Source organism: Thermobia domestica, chromosome 10, assembly GCF_964235325.1.
Source record: "Thermobia domestica chromosome 10, izTheDome1.hap1.1, whole genome shotgun sequence".
Lineage (NCBI taxonomy): Eukaryota > Metazoa > Arthropoda > Insecta > Zygentoma > Lepismatidae > Thermobia > Thermobia domestica.
The window spans coordinates 135,484,124-135,506,500 of NC_137463.1; the positions used below are offsets into that span (position 1 = coordinate 135,484,124).

Below are 22,377 nucleotides of genomic sequence, written 5' to 3' on the forward strand. Positions count from 1 at the left end.
ATTAGAACCACTTACGGTTTTAAATGGAGGGTTAATTTAGGAGATCGAACCTATTTTAGGGGCTCTAAATCGACCGCAAGAAACGACTTCTCAATATTTGTTACTGTTTTGCTCTGACACCTCTCGACAGACAGACGGACAAAGCCATTCTCAAGATTTTCGACACTTATGCATAGCTTAAGCTGCAAGTGTAATAAGGGCGAACATTGAATATATTCTTGGGACACTGAATTGGTTCTGGAAAATCGCGTCTTTCTATATGTTACCGTTTGTGTTCTGTGTTGATCAACAATGTAGCAGAAAGCGATAGATCTCTACCACTTCTGGATTATTAAATAAAAGTCAAATGCATTAGATGAATCTATTCGTGTTGCAAACTTACATGTATGCTTCTCGCTATTTCTTGCCGCTCTTGCTCTGATACCAGCTGACAGACGAACGGATGGATAGGCAGACAGATGAACATAGCCCTTCTATAAGACCTCCTATACGTATGCATAGTATACTATAGTTTGGAAGTACTAACAAATGAAATAAACTCAGTTTGTTTTACAAAAACTATCCGTTTTCCGTTTTTCGGAAAAATTTCGTTTTCGTTTTTTCGAAAAAAAAAATCGTTTTTCGTTTCTCGAAAAAAATTTCGTATTTTCGAAAAAATTTTCGTTTTTGAAAAATTCATTTTTCGAAAAAGTATTTTTCGAAAAAATGTGGCCATCCCTAGTATTCATAGCCGAAAGCTCAACTAAAAAAAGATGAAGTGAAAGTGCTAAGCAAGCTACAAGAAGGATGTTGAGTTGAGTTGATTTTGAGTTTAACGTCCCGTTCAGCAACGAGGCTATATGAGACGTGGACCTACTGATTAACGTGGAATCCGAACCACATGAGCTCCCGCAAGAAGGATGTTGAAACAACGCTTCCACGCTAATAGAAAAAGGAAAACAAAAGTAGCTACAGGCTTTTGCCTTTTGAGTACTCATATGTTTTTGGGAATATATACTTGACACAGCATGCCTTTTAAATGTACGCCAGACGTGATCTGTACACATGAAGGTGAAAAATATTCGTGAAAAGTAAACAGATGAGACTAGTTATATGCTTCTGTTTTCTAACAGTCAACTTCGTGTTCAACTGCAGGAACTGACCTTGATACTACCTGACTCAACACCTTGTAACAAGAGGGCAACTATAGTTACCCATAGGTCTCTTGCAGGTACACACCGAGCTGTGTGTTCTGTGTGTGTCTCTCTCTCTGCCCCTGGCTGTGTTTGCTTTTCATGCTTTGGGGGAAGGGGTAAGACACCCATGCACACCTTCGAACATAAAATGATCGAAAGACGACCTATGTTAATGTAGACTTCATAGTTTCAAACAGTGGCGTATACTGGTTTGAAGGCATGGGCTACCACTGACCTTGCATATTATTATTAATAAAAATGGTAATAATAATAAAAGTAATATAATAATAATAATAATAATAATAATAATAATAATAATAATAATAATAATAATAATAATCACAATATGCATAACAATGAACAAAAAGTGATTGATGTGTTTTGTTTAGTGATGAGCAAATGCAAGGTCTTGATCTGAGCTCCTCCGTGGCTAAGCGGTTAGCGTACGCGCCTTTGGCGTGGGAGACCCGGGTTCGATTCCCGGCGGGAGCTCATGTGGTTCGGATTCCACGTTAATCAGTAGGTCCACGTCTCATATAGCCTCGCTGCTGAAAGGGACGCTAAACTAAAATCAACTCAACTCAACGCAAGGTCTTGGTCTTGGTCTTGCACATCGAGTCTTGGTCTTGCACTGGAACCCTTGGTCTTGGTCTTGGTCTTGCATGCAAGAGTCTTGCAAGTCTTGCATTTAAGAGTTGAGTTGAGTTGATTTTAGTTTAGCGTCCCTTTTAGCAGCGAGGCTATATGAGACGTGGACCTACTGATTAACGTGGAATCCGAACCGCATGAGCTCCCGCCGGGAATCGAACCCGGGCCTCCCACGCCAAAGGCGCGTACGCTAACCGCTTAGCCACGGAGGAGCTCTTTGCATTTAAGAAATCTCAAGCTTTTCATAGGTAAATTTTACTATGGATATAAGGGATAATAAACTCTACAAAGCACCAGTAGTAACGGAAATACAATGTATGTTTCTAAATGTAATATAATTTAACGTCGTGTAAGTATGATAGCGTACAACATAGGTTATGACCTTTATTTTTTTTAATGGGTGCCCATGCTTCACTACTTATAAGATATGCCTAAATCACAGGGTTTCGTAATCTGTTTATATATATATATTTTTTAACAGATCCAACATTCCACTGGTTCCCAAACTGAGGAGGCTACCCCTGTTTCGCATGAAAGAAAATCAGACGGCACAGATTATTGAAATACCATGAATTGCAAAATTATTTTTACACTCTAAAGGCGTCAGATTTTTCTTTCCAACCACGATTAGCTAATTCTTGTATTAAACAAACTTCCAATTAAATATTGAATTTTTGTTTTACTGATTCCAATATGTACTCCATGGGGCAGAGGGGGCCGCGGTGGCTCAGTGGTAGAGCGTTCACCTCTGGTGCTTGAGGTGCCGGGTTCGATCCCAGCCCCCGCCAAGTGAACTTTGTGGTGGACAAACACCATGTGCGTGGGTTTTCTCGGGGTTCTCCCGTTTCCTCCCACTTTCTTCATTCCACCATTTCATTCATCACTCATTATCACCGTCTCCTTTAGTCTAACCGGCATAACCGTGGGACGTAAAACTCAAAGATTTCATTTCATTTCCATGGGGCAGAGACATTCACATTACGCAAAAGCGATGAAAAAATTGCAGACTTTCGAAACATGGGCATGGAGAAAAAAGGAGAGAATTAGGCGTGTTGAACGAAAACGAATGTGTTAGAAATATAAGCAGTAGGAGAAAAAAAGAAGAATTTTAGATATTGTTAAGAGGGGGAAAGGGAACTGTTTAATATATTGGCTGACGAGGAACTGTATTACAAGGGACGTGCTAGAGAGTATTTTGGAAGGAAAAAGAGGGAGGGAGCGAAGCAGACTAGTTGAAGGAAGGTATTGAAACAGAAAATTGCCACGTCAAGACGAAGAGACCAGCTGAGGACCACCGAACGTCAAACCTTGTCTGTTGAAGCAAATAACCTGCCAATAATAGCAGAATAGCTATTATGATGATGATATGTTTAGCAATATTGACAAAAAAAAAAAAAGAGGGAAAGAAAATTAAAATAATAATTATTATAATCAAACCTCTTAATATTTTAGAATAATTTGAGGGAAAACTGAAAACAACTCAACTGTCTATGTCTTTTGTGTAGACTCAATTTATATAAATACTGTTGACCTGTATTAGAAATACAAAATAAGGGCATCAAACTCCAAGTTATTTGAAGTCTCACTTGTGAATATGGATTACTAGTATCAAGTATCTACTTTGTTGGGTTAAACTAAAATAATAATAATAATAATGATTATATATATATATATATATATATATATATATATATATATATATATATATATATATATATATCGTTAGTCAATCACTTTTTTTACTATTAGTAAAGCGCTCTCTAATATCGGTCATCTTCGATTATTTTTATGTTTCCCTCTCTTCCTCCTCCCCAAGTTGCCGGGCTGAATTTGGATTTAAACGGCATCACAAGTGTCACTGTTCGTGTCAGAGACCACGAAACTATGGATTCGGCACTAATATTTGGTCATTTTTAATCATTATTATGCATCTCCCTCTTCCTTAGGGAGATATACCTATATATACCCTTTATATACCCTATATATATATACCCTTTCGCTCTTCTCCCCCTAGGTTCTACCACCAAAGTGAACTGACATATAACATTCCAGGCTTGAACCTCCTCTATGTTAAAAATTTGATCGAGATTACTCGTTTGGTTGAAGTTGTTAAGTTTTATTTATTATTCTATAACTCCCCCTTCTCCCCTTTCCTAAGCTTACCGTCAAAGTGAAATGATGAAAACACTCCCAGGCTCAAACTCCATCTGTGTTGAAAATTTGATCGAGATCGGTTGGGTGGTTCAAGAGATTAGGAGTCACAAAAATAGTCACTTTCAATTTTATGACATAGATTGATTGTTGTAGGATAATGTTATATCGCTCAACCCTCGATGTGTTGTATACCTAAGGATGCTAAAAGTTATATTGATAAACAATTATTCAACGTATAAGCATCCGCCCATGAAATCAAACTTGCGGTTACATGTATTAAGTTTTTTCAATGTCATGAAAATGTTATTTCGATATTAATTTTATGAGCACACATTAAAAATTCCCAACGGATGCTTGAGTCTGGGAGCCAAGGCCATACCCATGTAGTCGACACCTATGGTGTACGGTATCACCAATGTTCAATACTACATTTCACTTTAGTTTTGGAAGAAAAACACCACTAATATGTTTTAAAACGAAACGAAATATCTAGTTTAACGTCCCACGATTATGCATTGGGGCTAAGGGAGACGGTATTCATGAGAAATGAATGAAATATTGGATTGAAGAAAGTAGGAGGGAACATCAAAACACCGAGAAATAGAGACCTGCACGGGCCGAAGTTTTTGGCCCGAGCCCAATCCAGCCCGAATGTATGTAGGCGCGGCCCAGCCCGGACCCGAAACGTTTTGGAGATTTTCGGCCCGAGCCCGGCCCGGCCCTATAAGTTTTTTAAAATTCTTGGCCCAAGCCCGGCCCGGGCCCGATAAATTTTCGAAGTTTCATTTTATAACATTTTTCACGGGCACACTTCTTCAACGTTTGCCTTTATTCTAATTATCGTTTAACGAATGTCAATAATTATTAACCCTCGAGTAGTCGCGCCGCGGTCAAAAGCACCACAGGGAATTTTTTTTTGATCGTGTGTCCATTCTGTTTGTCCGACAGACTTCTCCGTCTAGCTAATCTTGCCCCTCACCTTCCCGAACATTCCTGCTCAATCACTCCGTTATCCGTTGTTTAGTTTAAGTACTAGTGATTGTTTAGTGAATCTGCGGTGCTTTCCACCGCGCGCGACTAACCGTGTAATGTTTTTTCTCAGTGTTTCGCTCTGCACGTGACCTTTGCTTTGGAGGTGTTTAAGCTTTATAAACATAAATATTATTTTAATGGACGGAAGAGAGGTCGACAGAGTTAACAAACTGATACCAAGTATGAGAAAAGAGAAAATTAGAACTGAACAGCTTAAAACAACGGAGGGAAATGTTAGGGATTGACTATTTGGATAAATCAGCCGACATGATCTCGTGGAAGCTTTGTCTGAGGAAGATCATAACGAATATTTATATATGAGTGAACACGAAAGGTCAAGTGAGGAGTCTGCGAGCGAATCTGAAGACCTTAAACCCAGAAATGACCAGCGATTCCCCGAATGTAGTCAGAGCAAGAGGGGACGAAATAAGCGACGACGAAGTGTAGAACAGTGTAAATTTGAAGATAACTTAAAATAATTCAATGTAGTGCTGTATAGGTGAAGTTTCAAAATAACAGGACCTTAAAATAATTCAATGTAAATTTGATTTGATTTCAATTTAGCGCCCTTTTCAGCATCAAGGCTATGTAAGACGTGGACCTACTGCTTAACGAAGGATCCGAACCACATGAGGTCCCACCGGGAATCGAGCCGGCAGTCCCACGCCAAAGGCGTGTATGCTAACCGCTAAGCTACGACTGAGCTTTAATTCAATGTAAAATGCGCTGTGAAGCTTTGTTTTATTGTTATGTTTATATAGTATATTTTTAACTAATTTACTATTGCATTTCTAATTTTAGACGAACCAAAGTTGACAAAAACAAAAGATCATCATCAGGTTTAGAATTTTCAATAAAACCAGTGCGTAGCTATCTATCTAAAGAAATATGTAACGACAAAAACATTTTATTCCAAATGAGAAATAAAAAAATAACATGTCTAGTTGTAGGTTTCTCTAATAGTTATTACTGTAAAACTTATCATAATAATAAAAATGTTATTCCCTCTTAATCAGAAAATATACAAAATTACGTTTCTAATACAAGAAAACTGTTTAAAACGATTTTTGCAACACATTATGTTCGTTCGGTCCATTTGACCGCGCGCGACTACTCGCGTTACTTTTTCAGCGCGACTTCTCGAGGGTTAAAGAATTGCAATTAATCGGCCCAAACCCGGCCCGACTCAAAGAAATAATAGAATCGGCCCGCCCAAGCCCGGCCCGCGGGTAGGGCCGGGCTTCGGGTCTCGAGCAAGGCCCGGCCCATGCAGGTCTCTACCGAGAAAACCCACGCACACGGTGTTTGCCCACTAAAAAGTTTCCATGGCGCATGCTAGAATCCAACCAGGGACCCGTATAACCACATGTGACTGCTCTACCACCGAAACGGTACTTGTGCAAGACTCTTGCGCAAGAGTCTTGGTCTTGGTCTTGGTCTTGGTCTTGCAGGTGTGGTCTTGGTCTTGGTCTTGCACCCCTTGGTCTTGGTCTTGGTCTTGCATCGGGATTCCTGGTCTTGGTCTTGCATGCAAGACTCTTGCAAAAACTGCAAGACCAAGACTCTTGCGCTCATCACTAGTTTTGTTTGATCTTTTGTTTTGAGACCGTTAATGTTTTCCACCGTAAATGAAATTCCATCATACATTTGTGCAGTTAACTTCTTGTGGATTGCGTTCGTAAAATGTTAATTTTCACCAATGTCACTTCCCTCAAGAGTCGCCTCTGTTACTGACGTTGGTTGTCATTCCGTACCAGTATACACAAAAATTCTGCAGACATCATTATAATTGTTATGTTTATTATCGCTATCTAAATCTCAAATTTTTGCGTTGTGTTAACAAACGATTCTCAGGCCCTTTTGTTGCGGAGACATTCCGACCCGGGCCCTTTTGATGAGGGGCGTTTTGATTCGGGCCATCTGTCTCGGGCCCGTTTGTTGAGGAAATATTTCGACCGGGCCCTTTCGACGCGGGCCCGTTTGACTCCGGCTTTATTTGACCCGGGTCCATTTGACGCAGGGCCTTTTGACTCGGGTCCCTTTGTCGTGGAACACTTTTGACTTGGGTTTTTTTAATGAGGGGCGTTTTGAGTCGGCTCCTTTTGACTCCAGCCCTTTAAACCAGCACCCTTTTGACGCACGGCCGTTTGACTCGGCCACTTTAGTAGGGGGACCCCTTTGGACTCGGCTTCTTTTTATGAGGGGCATTATGATTCGGGCCCTTATGTTGTGGAGACCTTTTGAACAGGTCCCTTTTGATGTGCGGCAGATTTCACTCGGGCCCTTTTGTAGCGGGGCCCATTTCGACGCAAGCGCGTTTAATGCAGGTCCTTTTGACTCGGGTCTTTTGTCGGGAGACTCTTTTGACTATGGCCCTTTTGATGAGGGGCGTTTTGATTCGGGCCTTCTGGCTCGGGCCCTTTTGTTGAGGAGACCTTTCGACCCGGGCCCTTTAGACGCGGGGCCGTTTGACTCCGGCTTTATTTGACCCGGGTCCGTTTGACGCAGGGTCTTTTGACTCAGGTAACTTTGTCGTGGAACCCTTTTGACCCGGGCTCTTTTTGAGGTGCATTTTGATTTGGCCCCTTTTGACTAGGGACTTTTTAATGCGCGACCTTTTGACTTACGGCCGTTTGACTCGGGCCCTTTCGTAGCGGGGCCCCTTTTTATGACGGGCGTTTTGATTCGGGCCCTTTTGACTCGGGACTTATGTTGTGGAGACCTGTTGACCCGGGACCTTTTGATGTGGGGTCGTTTTCACACGGACCCTTTTGTGGCAGAGCCCCTTTTGACCCGGGCTCATTTGACGCAGGGCATTTGACTCGGATCCTTTTCTCGTGGGCTCCTTTTGACTATGACTCTTTTTATGAGGGGCGTTTTGATTCGGCCACTTTTGACTCGGTCCCTTTTGACGCAGGGTCGTTTGACTCTGGCTCTTTTGTAGCGGAGTCCCTTTTGACTCGGGCTTTTTTATGAGGGTCGTTTTGATTCGGGGCCTTTTGACTCGGGCCCTTTTGTTGCGGAGACCTTTCGACCCGGGTCCTTTTTATGAGGGGCGTTTTGATTCGGGTCCTTTTGATCCGAGCCCGTTTGACGCAGGGTCTTTTGACTCGTGCCCTGTTGTTGCGGAGATCTTTTGACTCGGGCCCTTTTGTAGCGAGGGGGCCATCTCGACCCGGGCCCATTTGACGCAGGGCTCTTTTGACTCGGGTCTTTCTGTCTTTGCCCTTTTGTTTGGCCCTTCTAACATGGAACCATATATATAACGCAGCAGCTGAAATACCTGTGGCAGAGGGCCTGGGGGAGTATGAGTAAATCGATGATTGATCGATCCAGGGCGCAGTAAAATTAGTTACACCACTGTTCATATCTATTTCTTTCTATTCTCTCGACATCATGTCTGGAGATGAATGTTCTGACTAATAAGCTACAGTGGCGAAAGACGATATACGCTATCAATGATAAATGTTATGACTGTTAATATATATAGGGAATAAAACGAAACATTCTATATCGGACTTCCTCTCCACCCGTTGAAAAAAATCCTGCGGGCGTTAGTGATTATGATGTTGCTTAGTTACTGTATTATATTGTTCTATACACGGAATAAATACTTATGTGTTTTATATAGTAATGAGAACCTTATTTACATTTATTACGGCCCTTGCATTACGAGAAACATTTTCACGTTCAGCGTAATCAGTTTCCATTCTAAAATAATTACAGTGAGGCGAACGAAATAATTCACGCACAGATTTAGGACTTAGAATAATGTTTTGCGAACATGTAGTAAATCCCTGAAGATTAAAAAGCGCTAGTAGCAGTAATTAGCTTAGTCGTTTCCTATAGTCCCTTAGTGAATTACATAAATCTTACAGATGTTGTATCTCTTTCTTTCTCCTCTCTATACATCATGTCTGGAGATTAATGTATGGACAAATAGGCTACAGAGGCAATTTTAAAAAGTAAGATGATCTACGCTATCAGTGACAGATGTTGTGTTTAACTTAACATATAAGGCAATAATACGAATCTTTTCAGAGATGACAGTGCACTGATGCTTCAAATCTGTGTCTTTACTCCCTATACCTACTTTATTTTCCTAGTCAAAATAAAAACTCTTCAAAATTAATCACAAACTCTTATGCAACCATCCCTTCTTTAATGTACTGCGCTGTCACATACCCGTCACGGCGATGTAAAGGCACTTTTGGCGACGAGGATACAAAGCAACACACGTATATCCACAGACAGATAGCAGTGACTCTCTAAATACTAATTTTGGTATCATGAGTTTACAACAAAGAACAACTCTACTTGATATGATATTCCTTTATAAAATATTTAATGGTAAAGTTGACTGTAACGAACTTATTTCATCTTTTCAAATTCATATTTCGCCTCGAAACACACAACCAGATAGCTTTGATACATTTTATTTCGGAAAACCAAGGACTAATATACTTCAGAAGTCGCCAACATGGAGAATGAGTGCAACCTATAATATTATAAGTAAAAAAGCTAAAGATATTGATTTATGACAAAAATAGAAACTTATAAGAAACATATAGTAAAAGGAATTTACAAAAACATATGATACATGTAAAAATAGTTTAAAGAATGTACGAATACTGTAAATGGCTTCTAATCTGATATGTTTCACCCTTTAAGCACTTGTTCAGGTTTGTATTCGCCTTCAGAATTTAACTTCAAACATTCATTTGGATATGCTACTGCTGTGGTGTCTCCAGATGCAGCTTCCCCAGCAATTTATTGTAGTATAATGACTATCACATTTGAATTTGTTAAACCAACCTTCTGATGTTTGAATCATAGAGTCGGATCTTGAGTGGCATGCTCTTTGAAATGTCTGTAAAAATGATTGATTTTCTCATGGAATTATACCCCTGAATGGCACAGACTTTTGATCTATCAATACCTAGTGTCAATGCGGCTTCTACCTTTTCCAATTGCTGGACCACGCACAGTTCTTGCTGATAGCGAAGTAGAAACTGTAGAATTCCTGATTTCCTATTTAGACTTCTTTCGATATCTCGCACAGTTAATTAGTTGTATTAAAAGTGCGTGATACGGATGAAAACGTCTCAACAATGCATAAAGGATCAAGAATTCCCATTTTAATCTTAAGCGGTAACGCTTTTTTCTTTCTTTTCTGGGTGTCCGTTACATATTTAGCTTGAAATATTCGGACCATTAAACTAGCTATTTTGAAAAGTTGAATAGTTTGAAATTGAAGGTACGACGTAGATAGTACATATGACTTTATTTAAGATGTTAACTGGTAAAAAAGGAGAATATCTAAGGTCACGTTTTCAATATCAGTACGAATCTCATCAACGTAACACAAGCAGTAACGAAACGTCACTACTTTCTCTGCCGAGGAATAAAACTTTTACTGTGTCAAACTCATTCACTGTCACAGTGAAATTGTGGAATGACCTTCCAGAAGACATTCGAAAGTCATCCTCGATAGTCATGTTTAAAAATCAGTTCAAAAATTACTTCTTCTCTCGGACTTAACAGCACGACTAACTAAATCAATATTTATTTCGGTGTGTATTCTATCTAGCACAAAGTCATTACTCTTATTTTTATTTTATATTTTAAATTGTATTTTCAACTGTTTTTAAATGTGTTTTTTTTTAATGTTCTTTCCATATTCGGTAAATTCCTTTTTTTTTCTTTTTGAACTCCCTCGTGGCTAAGGGGTTAGCTTACGCGCCTTTGGCGTGGGAGACCCCCGGTTCGATTCCAAACGGGAGCTCATGTGACTTGGATTCCACGTTAATCAGTAGTTCCACGTCTCATATAGCCTCGCTGCTGAACGGGACGTTAAACTCAAAATCAATTCAACTCTTTTTTTTCTTTTCTATTTTATTTTTTATTTGCTATTGATAACAATGTAATTTATTTGACGGAGTGTAAGATAAGGCACAAGCCTTAACTCAGTTTTTAATAAATTGAAATATTTCCTTAAGCTTTACTCGGTTCACTGTACTAAATCGTGGGGAAAAGAGCTGAGAAAGTAGATGCCAATCCTTTGAAAGTATTGTAACACCTGAATAATTTCCCGAAACTCAGATCTAAGTTTGCTCTTATCAAAAAATAAATAAATAAAATAAAATAAAATAAATAAAGAGGTGCATTAATCGCCGACAAACGTAACATCAACGGGAGGCTTTACTTTAAAGGATAATTGTGTTCTAATAACGTAGTGCATAGTAAGTAGATCATAAGCAATTGCTTTGTTTTTGTAAAATACGTACCTACGAGTTGATAACAATGCATAATTTGAAATAATTTTGACACGCGAATAATGAAATTCTTATCTGTGAGAGCAGAAATTGCTCGCAATATTTCCCGCGATTGCTGAAGCCGAAAATCCCAAAACCGTGAATAAGGATTGTCTATATCTACAACGTGGTATATGAAATTAAATAGTTTGTCATCACATCTTCTCGTTACCATGGTGATCATGATCACCATTTTATTTTCTAAACAATTCAGAATAAGAACTTAAATACAAAGAGAAAATAGTGACGTGTTAATTTTTGTAAACAAATACAAAGGACGTTCAGTAAGTTTTACACAATAGGCCATAACTTTTTTAATAGTAGCACTAGAACCAGGAAATTTTGTGTGCATGTACGTGTGTTCTTTATGCTGAAATTTTGTAGCATTTTCCCCTCTATTTACAGATACCCCCACAATGGAGAAGGCAGTAAACAGCCGCACCCGCCAACGGTTGGTCATTGAATTCATGTACAAGATCGACAATTACTTAGCAACATCCATTCAACACAAACTGCTTCATGTATATGGCGATTAGACATTGGACCGCAGGGTACAAAGGTTCCACAGTGGTTATTTCAGTCTGCTGGACCAATACGATACGGCAAACCATCAACTGCAGTGAAAAACGTTAACAAAGACCACATTGACAAATGTGTAACCATAAAACAGTTTGTTAAAGCAACTGGGTTATCTGTGGGTATTATTCTAGCATTAATACAGTCTTTAGAGTACAGAAAACTTCGTGCCCGTTGGGAGCTACGTTTGCTCAAAAGTGAACAGAAACAAATCCACTCTGTCAAGTACACCTAGCAGAAAATCAATTTATGGGATGGGAAGTGGTTTTTCAATTCCCTTAAGCCCCCGACTTGGTCCCATCCGATTTCTTTCTTTCTGTTTGGTCGTTTAAAAATCCAGTTTCATAGTAGGCAGTAAGCTAGTGACCAAGAACTCATAATGTGTGTGAAACATGGTGTAATAGTCAGCGTCTGGGGTTTACCAAAGTGCATTTACGGCATCGAAAGAACAGTGGGCTTAATGTGCCACAGCGGATGGAGGATACATTTAATAACACGTGTATGTACACAAAGGTCACAAGAACACGCACACAAAATTTCATGATCCTACTGCTACTAGGAATTGTTGATCATATCTGATCAAGTGATGATCAGGCGATTGAAACGAAAATAATTTTGAGTTTAGCATGAAAGGGAGTTAACTATACACTAGGGTGGAGCGAAAAAATCAAAGTTTCGAGTATCGACTTCTAATACGGCTCAAAAGCTGCGTATTCTGATGTTAATCAATGGAAAAATAACGAAAAAAGTCACACTTTGAATCTTTAGTTCGCTCAAACGGCCTAAAGTTTGAAAAAAAAAAATGACGAAAACACCAAAATTTACCTTTATGCAAGAAATATACAAATTACTTTTTTTTCATTTCTATAGCGTCAAAGTACTTTATTTTAGTTGTGTGAGGTCACTTTGTTAATTAAGTGATTTTATACATTTTATTTTCATAACGATTTTGCAGCTCTTCGCCCATTTCTCAACGTTTTTCCCCCTTGAAATGGCCCAGAATTCATCACAAGGAGGTGGCTTCAATTCGAGTTCTACCCACACCCTATCCAACCATCCTATTAATTAGGATGTGCTAAATTATGTTGATTTAGTCAAGGACGTTGTCTTGGATACAGATTGTTTTTTTAATCAAATTTTGGCATTGTGTCTTGAGAGCAAAGTTGCTCCTCGAACGTAGCCACTTCTGTTTCTTTGTCCGCACACTTTTCCTCCAGATTATGTAACAAGTTTGACACATCTTTCTACTTCCTGCGTATGGTATGGAAAATTTAAGAACTCAACTTAGGAGCAGATTTGTCATGCATTGGTGCTTTCGAGCACTGGAGGGGGACGACAGCTTACATTTTCTCCAAACTATCAGCTCACTGTAGTCCGTGGCATTAAAATTTATTGAAGGTGCATAAAAGTTCTAACAGAGCAATTCAGACAGGGCAGTACTCCAGATCTGGCTATAAGAGATCCTGGACCTCTCAGTTACTTTCGATGGCTGACATGTGCAAACCGGAAAGAAATGAAATGAAATGAAATTTTTGAGTTTTACGTCCCATGTTTATGCCGGGTAGACTAAAGGAGACGGTGATGATGAGCAATGAATGAAATGGTGGAATGAAGAAAGTGGGACAATTCCGAGAAAACCCACGCACACGGAGTTGGTAAACAGCAAAGTTCACTTAGCGGAAGCAGGGTTTGAGCCCAGAACCCCATGCACCAGAGGTGAACGCTCTACCACTGAGAAACGCAGCCATATGTGCAAACCGCGTCTTCGGTTGTACGTTTCTCAAAGAAATCTTACAAACGAACTCAAAGTGCTTATAAACTACATTATAAATACATAGGCTCCTATCTAGTTAGATATAAAGAGATGTTAGTCAGTGAAATATGGACCTAAACGTATTTTGAAGCTACTTCAAACAACGAGACATTTTCCAAACAACATTAAAAGAATAATTGACCCTGTGATTGAGAGAAATGAGTTCTTCTGTCGTCCAGAGAACATATTGTTGCTTATTACAGTGGATGAGAGTTGGGTTACAGAAGAGCGCTAGAGGCCAGAAATGAAGATCCAAAGGGGAAATCTGTTAAAACTTTAATATAGCACCTTCAATAAATTTTGATGCCACGGACTACAGTGAGCTGATAGATTGGAGAAAATGTAAGCTGTCGCCCCCTCCCCAGTGCTCAAATGCTTGACAACAGAAACTATCTTATCACTTATGTATGACAAATCTGCTTATAAGTTTGACTTCTTGAATTTTCCATGCCATACTAAGGAAGTTGAAAGATGTGTCGAACTTGTCATAGAATCTGCAGGAAAAGTGTGCGTACATGGAAACAGAATTGACTACACTAGAGCGAGCAACTTTGCTTTCAATAGTGACAATGCCAAAATTTGATTTTAAAAAATTGAATTTAAGACAACATCCTTGACTAAGTCAACATAATTTAAAAGACTCTAATTGATAGGACAGTTGGGTAGGGTGTGGGTGGAACTCGAATTGCAGCCACCTCCTCGTGGTGAGTTTTGGACCGTTTCATAAAAAAAAAAAAAAAAAAAAAAAAAAAAGTTGAGAAGTGGGCGAAGAGCTGCAAAATCATTATGAACATAAAATGTATAAGATCACTCACATTAATGAATTAATAACAAACATGACCTCACACAATTAAAATAAAGCACATAGACGGTATAGAAATGAAAAAAAGTAATCCGTATGTTTCTTGCGTAAAGGTAAATTTTGTTTTTTTGCCTTTTTGTTTTCAAACTTTAAGCCGTTTGCGCGAACTGAAGATCCAAAGTGTGATTATTTTCGTTATTTTTCACTGATTAGCATGCGAATACCCAACTTTTGAGCCCTATTAGAATTCGGTACTCAAAAATCTGATTCTTTTTTTTTTTTTTTTTTTTTTGCATAAAGGTAAATTTTTGTGTCTTGTCTTTTTTTTAAGCTTTAGGCCGTTTGCGTGAACTGAAAATCCAAAGTATGATTTTTGTCGTTATTTGTCCATTGATTAGCATGCGAATACGCAACTTTTGAGCCCTATTAGAATTCGATACTCGAAAATCTGACTTTTTCGCTCCACCCTACTGTTCACAGGACTAATTTTGCTAAAATTTTGAAATGTTGAGTCCTTTAAAAAAGCGAAAACTATTATCGTACAAATCCCATAACCCAAATGCAGATTTAATGAGTTAACAGTTCGGTTACTCTTCGAGCATTTTTTAATCTACCCTATGAATAGTCTCTACTTTGTTCTATGTCGCTTATTCTAATGTGTTCACCAAGCAAAAAGAAAATGAGTAATCTGGAAACTGAGATTTTTGTGCTGTTGTTTGAATATGACACTGACAAAGAATAACTCTTTTCCCATTTGTAACGAAAATTAAGCATAAGATTCCATCAATAGAGCGAATAAACTTTATTGTGATCAATATTTATTTATTTATTTATTTTAAATTTTAATAGTTTTCAGATTTTTGCTTAAACTGTACTTATTTCTTTTACTGGTTTCCATCATGACGGCAGGGAAATATTAGCATTCCACTGGAAAAGTGATTAGATTTTCTTCTTTCCCTTCGTTTTCTATACATCTCGATGGGAATGATACATCTCGAAGTCTGCACAGACCACAGCATTCCACGATTAAAAATAGTAAAATGCAGTCTTTGAAAATGAAGAAAAGAGAATGAAATAAATTGTGTTTTTCCTTTGGAGACTCTTCCGAATACCCCCAAGAAATGAAATGAAGAAATTAAATGTCGACTATAAGTAGGGAATTCGTGTTACTATTCAGTTCAAAATTTCTTGTCGTCGCGAATGCTGTCGAGGAATTTGAAGCTTAAAATATATAAAAAGATAATCATGTCTGTTCTGTATGGTTGCGAAACATAGTCGCTTACTCTGAGGGAAGAACATAGACTGAAAGTATTTGAGAACAAGATCCTGAGATGAATATTCGGACCCAAGAGGAACGGGAATGGGGAATGGCGGAAACTTCATAACGAGGAACTACATAATTTATACGGTTTACCCAACATTGTTAGGGTCGTCAAGTCTAGGAGGCTTAGGTGGGAAGGCCATGTAGCTAGAATGGAAGAAAGTAGAAAGGCTTTCAAAGTCTTAACTGGAAGACCAATCAGAAAACGACCATTAGGGAGACCTAAGTGCAGATGGGAAGACAATATTAAGATGGATCTCGCAGAAATAGGAATACAAAGTAGAAACTGGATTTAGTTGGCTAAGGATATATATCAGTGGAAAGCTTTTGGCGAACGCAGCGTTGATCCTCCGGGTGTCATAAGCCATATAGTTACTTAGTTGGTTAGTTAGAATACCCCCAAAGGAGAGGAAAGAGGTAAATTTGGGAAGAAAACGGGTATATAATTGGACTGAAATGACTTAATGTATGAGATGCTGACATAGCAGTATACTATAAACTAACGCAACACTGTGTTTATATCGGTTTACAACAGTTGATCGAAAATTAATTACATCTTGCTATCGCTTTTTCCATTTGGCTTTATGATGGTTTGTAAACGGTACATTTAGCTATAATTCTAATTCACCCAGCAACTAAGTCATTCTTGTCGAAACAACTTAAGGAGAAAGTTCTTCAATACAAATTAATGAGAATGAAGTCATTTATAAATGACAAGGGCAAAAGAAACAAACACTTTTGATAATTTTATTTGAAAGTATTTAGCATTTCTTTTTAGTACCTAGTGTTTATACTTGAACACAAACAAACTATTTGCTAAGCAAAACAATATATTCACATTTAAAAACTACATACGTGTTACAGTTTGGCCAACTAACACTTTGGCTTCATCAGACACTATCTATGATACAGTGTCTATGATAGTGTCTGATGAAGCCAAAGTATTAGTTGGCCAAACTGTAACACGTATGTAGCTTTTTAATGTGAATATATTGTTTTGCTTAGCAAATAGATTGTATTCAAGTATATACCAAGCAAAGCTTCTACTTATGGAAAATATTACAGCTAGTGTTTATGAAATATTTACTGTAATTCAATAACTTATCAAAGTAAGGAGTAGTTTCAACAGCCAAACTAGAATTCTTGAAATGAAAATACACAAATATTGTCAAATCAAATTTTAATATTGCTCTTGTATATAATTTTTCGAAATATCTGTGAGTATTATCCAGCAAATGGTTCATCTCGAACCTGAAATTTAACTGAAGATGCGAAATCTATTTGTAGTGTGGTGGAATACATGCATACAGGCGTGGACTCGAGGTTCTGTCACAACGATCAAGCGCTAGAAGCATTATTTTATCTGGTATAACTTCGGAGCTTAAAGAGACGATAGCCCCAGAAGTCCCTAGGTAGAGACAGTCCTTTACTAGAAATGAAATATCCCTTAAGCTATTTATTAGTCTCGGAACAAGTACAGTTTTGTTTGTGTGTGTGTGTGTGTTTTTCTAACAACATGGAGATTTATTTTCTACCTGGCATTATCAATGGAGGTTTAGGATAAATAGTATCAAAACATAAGGCTTAGTCATTTAGCCATAAATGCGAATACACGAAGTCGTCCACATCCTTCCCGTTATCTGGCGACTAGCGAGTGCCTTTAATAGCTACCCACCACTTTTATCGATAATGTATTCTTGTTTATTGTATGTAAATATATGTAAAAAAAAAGTACAGTTTGTTTATTTTATTTGTTTCTTACATCACACTTTTACGTGATAAGATGTAAGAACTGACTGGTATAAAACTCTTCTTAGTCTATTCACTTTTCATTTCATAGACATTAAAACACAAATTTCTTACGCAAATGCAAGTCTTTTAAGATATTTTTTATGAAAAAAAAGCTTGCTAATACTTACTAATCTTACTTAATTCTGAATTTCTCAACAGGAGTAAGATATAACCATAGACTTAATGAAATGTAAATTTTAGACCTGATTGATTATGGATTAAGTAATGGACTTCTGTACATTGTATCTGCAGAATTGCGTAAATCTTTAGAAGTTTACAACACAGAGATAAGGCACATTTCATTCCGTTTTTATTTTAAAATTTTACTGGCCGAAGATAATACGAACATTAATCCTCCTTTTTTGTAGTATAATATATCACGTCTATGTCTAATCTTAGAGCACTATATATATGAAAAATATATTAGGAAATATTAAAGCTTCACATTGGTTCATTGGAGTTAATTTTCGTGTAAAATTTAGTTAACGTTCTGTCTGAAAATGGTCCGAGTAAATTATTCTTTATTCATAGAATTTTGTGTAATATGTTTTGTGCAATTTGGATTCCTTACAGCTGAACAATGCAATCCTGAGTTATGTCAACTTCCAAATTGTAGGTGTTCCGGTACTGATATACCAGGAGGATTTCAACCGAGTGAAATACCACAGGTATTAATTAAGCCAATCATTCTATACTAACTATAGAGTTTTAAACTATTATAACATAAAAATTGTCTTACCCTCCTATACATCTATTTCTAGTAACTTCTATTACGGAAAAGATTTAATATCCATTCTTGGATGATAATCAGAAGATTGGAGTATTTTCCTGGTAATATTCTTTTGTAATGTATTCTATTCTATGGGATGCTGATTTGAAATTTCATTTCATTTCTCTTTTGTCTTCAAGTGGCCGAACAGTTAAAATACTTCTTTTGATGTCTGGTTACGCAATCAATTTTCCACACAATTTATTTATGTTGCCCTAGGGCACAATTCCTGGACTTTGAAACAATTACATACTGTATTTTTTTTATATGATTTAAATTAGCTTCGGTTTGTGCTAACGTATTACACCATCTAAAGATTTAGAGTCCCAAATAATCTTTATCTCTCATCCTATCTCTATTATCATCCTCTGTCAAAACGAGTGCTCATGCATATTAGCAACAAATTACCGTATCTTCCCACTTGATAAATTTAATTTCATTATTAGTATTGTAAGTAACAACATACTCTATTTTTCTCAGATACTAATGGAGGAATTTACAGAACCTCTCCACACAATACACAGTAAAAAATGGCCAAGCTAACTCAACTCAATGACACTGTGTCACCCAGGAGTTGTGTTATATGTTGACATAGAGGCCTATGTCTGGTGCTACTTCAACCCCATCGCACTTTGGAGTAAAGTGTTAAAATACTAGTCGTTAAATCAATCATCTGACATGATGATGAGTCATTTTAAACTAGCAATAAACACCATCGGTGTTATTTCAGAAGTTGTTGCTAAACTGTTACTTTCACAAAAACTTTTTTTTTTTCTTACTAAATAGGCATGACCCTTATGAGGGATAGTAAACTATGGTATAAAGTATTTGTAAGTGCTTACGAGGAACGAAATACAATCAGTGACGTGGAGGAACATAGTGAACATAGAGATAAAAAATAACAGCACCCAGTGTCGTAGCCAAGGGGACATCCAGTCACGTGTCCCCTCCTTGCGACGCAGGCTATATTTTTATTTGTCGAACACATGGCATCTTTTTAAAGCATTCATTACTTTTTCGAAACAATCATATATTAACATGTGGATAACTTTTATCTATAGGGTATTTCTATTGATTATTAATAAAATACTCTCTCCTCTTTATGGGGTCCCTGATTCGATCCCAGCTCGCGCCACGTGAACTTTATGGTGGACAAACACCGTGTGCGTGGGTTTCCTCGGGGTTCTCCCGTTTTCTCCCAATTTCCTCATTTTAACATTTCATTCATTTTTCACCATTACGGTCTCCTTACATGTAGTCGGTATAATCGTGGGACGTAAAACTCAAAGATTTCATTTCATTTTTCTATCGTCTTTAATTCTTAACTTTACGTAATTAAATCCTTTCTTTAGACTAAGCTGTAGGCAGTTGGGATTTGTTCTAGAATTGTCGTGTCCGAAGCTATTACTAGGTTCCACACTTGTCAAGAAAAGAAAAATAACATAGACATTAAATCATCACAGAAAGAGCTTATCGGACACTCATTGAATACTTTAGATTTGAACTTTTATGCTGTCATCTTCAAATTCATATTTTAACTTCTTTACTGCATTACCTTCAGCTTTGATTTTTTTTTTCTGGACGCATGTTCTCGGAACGACAGGTGCTATGACGGCGGAAAAAGAAACTCTGTCAAAGTTCGTGCATTAGATTATTAGGGTAGCAAAATTTGTTGCTCAATCTACATCTTTTTTCGTACCAACGCTTCTCCATTCCCCTGTCAATCTTTAGACATGTCTTCAGCACAATCCAAACGCGTAAGTGCAAGAATGCAAGAGACAGGAAGAAAAAACAAACCGCGGCACCGTAGCTATTCAATAACTGAGTTCACCTAACAGTCTACACTGGCATTATTGTTCTAATTTTAGTACAAGTCGCCAATAAGGGCAGACGAAAAATATCACAGTTGCTACATAAAATTTCTTCTGTAATTGTTATGGAAAATAGCTCTGGAAGTTGTGGTGAATGTGATCCTTTATGTTTCCCTAAATCCTAGGAACTGTGAAAAACTAAAATTTATTATTATTATTATTATTATTATTATTATTATTATTATTATTATTATTATTATTATTATTATTATTATTATTATTATTATTATTATTATTATTATTATTAAAATAACAAGTTTCTAAGCAGTTACTTTCTATCATTCTGGATTAGAATTCTTTAATTCTTTTTGTAAGTAGCTCTTAAATTGCCTAAGCACCGAAGATCTTGATTCTCTAACGAAAATCAAACTCGGAACCATGCGTACCAAATGACAAAAGCGTGTCAAGAAAATGGTTAAGAAGGGTCATATATATTTAAAACAGATAGAGAAAGAATTTATCTGTATCCCCCCTTAACAAAATACTGGCTAGGGCCTGACAGCACTTCTAGTTTTGTAAACGTTGTCAAAAAGTTCATACACTGACAAAACTATTTTTATCAAATATTACAGGAATTGTTCGTTGCTTGGTGTAAATGTCAAAATTATGGTGTAAAGCTTTCCTCATATCAAATTATAACACTAATATAAATTTTTAACATCAGCTCCTAAATATTTACTATATTCTTGGAAGACAACGTACACGCTTAAAACTACAGTGTACGTGCATCGGGTAAAATCTGTCTGTGTGGGACGCATTACTATCTCTATCATCTCCAAATACACTCTAAACAATTAATCAGATTTCTCGCTCAGGGAGTCACTATCGCACTTCACATCTCTCCTCAACTGGTGATTTACAGTTCAATGAGTTTTATCTGTTTCTTCACATCAGCATTGCAACCTTCTGTCTTAAGATTAAAAATATTATCCCACAGATTCGACGTTTGCAAGTATATTATGATTAAATGCAGTTATTTATTTCTAGTTTAGTTCCTGACTATAATTTCCATAAAAATTGTCAAGAAAACAATAATATTTAATAGCAAAATTTGTATTACATTATCGATAGGATACTATATTATCAAGAGTATTAACGTGAAATTATTGCTTAGTGGTATAAAGAAATATATTGTTTTAATCGGCAATAAAATAAATAATTTACACGTCTGGTGTGTATGAAGCAAACCAGGAACTAGAATTTAAAAAAGGAAAAATCACAACTACATAATTACTTGCAGAAACCTCAATTTCTCCAAGTAAACAGACTATAGTATACATTATACTTCTTCTCATATTATCTTTTTCTTTTTTCGTTTATATATTGTATTATAACGAGCAAAGGAGCGTCCACATTTCCAACTTTTAACATCTAACAATATTAGACCACCAAATATACTGTTAAAGTTCGTTAGTTGAGAACCAAATAAGGCGTTCTACAAATGCTCCAATTTCTTCGAAAGATGTCAATCTAGGAAACGCCAAGAAAAAAAAAAAAAAGAAAAATATCCATTACTCTCAACGAATAAGAATTCGGGTACAAGTTGCTGTTCAGTATCTACGAGTGATTGGCATCATGAGAAAGTTACAAAGAGATCAAAGAGGTCTTATTTAACCTTAGATATACAAAGGGAAATTCATTGATGGTCAAACATTCATTTTATTTCACAGGTTACAGTATTTTGTAAAATCTCTGAATATTTTACATTATTCGTTTCAACGTTGCCTTTACCTTTAGTTAGTTTTCAGTTTTAATATATCTACTGAAGCTTTATGAAGAAAAAATAGCATGTTGTGCGCAATGCTTTAACTCTCACTTTTGTTTTGTAAGAATTTCCTTTATCAGCAAAACCATTATATTTCTTTTTTTTTTAATATTAGTATTATGTCACACACATTAAAGCTAACAAGAATATTTTCTGGTTTTATATTGTTAGTTTCGAGTGTGATTAAAAAATGCAATCCAAAAAGAAACAAAAGAACATTCTAAGAAAGTAAAAACAGGATGTCCACTGTGTCATGTTTAATTTGTAAAAAGTATTGAATGAATAGAACACATGTCATATATTTTTGTAATGTGACAATTAGTAAAGTTGTATATCTTTGACATCC

The 22,377-nt window shown here is 36.9% G+C and overlaps 1 protein-coding gene across 1 annotated transcript in view; it reads left to right on the top strand.

Moving 5' to 3' along the window:
• Positions 1-18,126: 18,126 nt before the first annotated feature.
• LOC145661616 (chitin deacetylase 7-like) overlaps positions 18,127-22,377 on the top strand; it is a 141,403-nt gene continuing 137,152 nt past the window's right edge. Inside the window, exon 1 of the mRNA XM_081726938.1 lies at positions 18,127-18,294. Coding sequence (XP_081583064.1) covers positions 18,127-18,294 — 168 coding nt within the window. The remainder of the gene's footprint in view (positions 18,295-22,377) is intronic.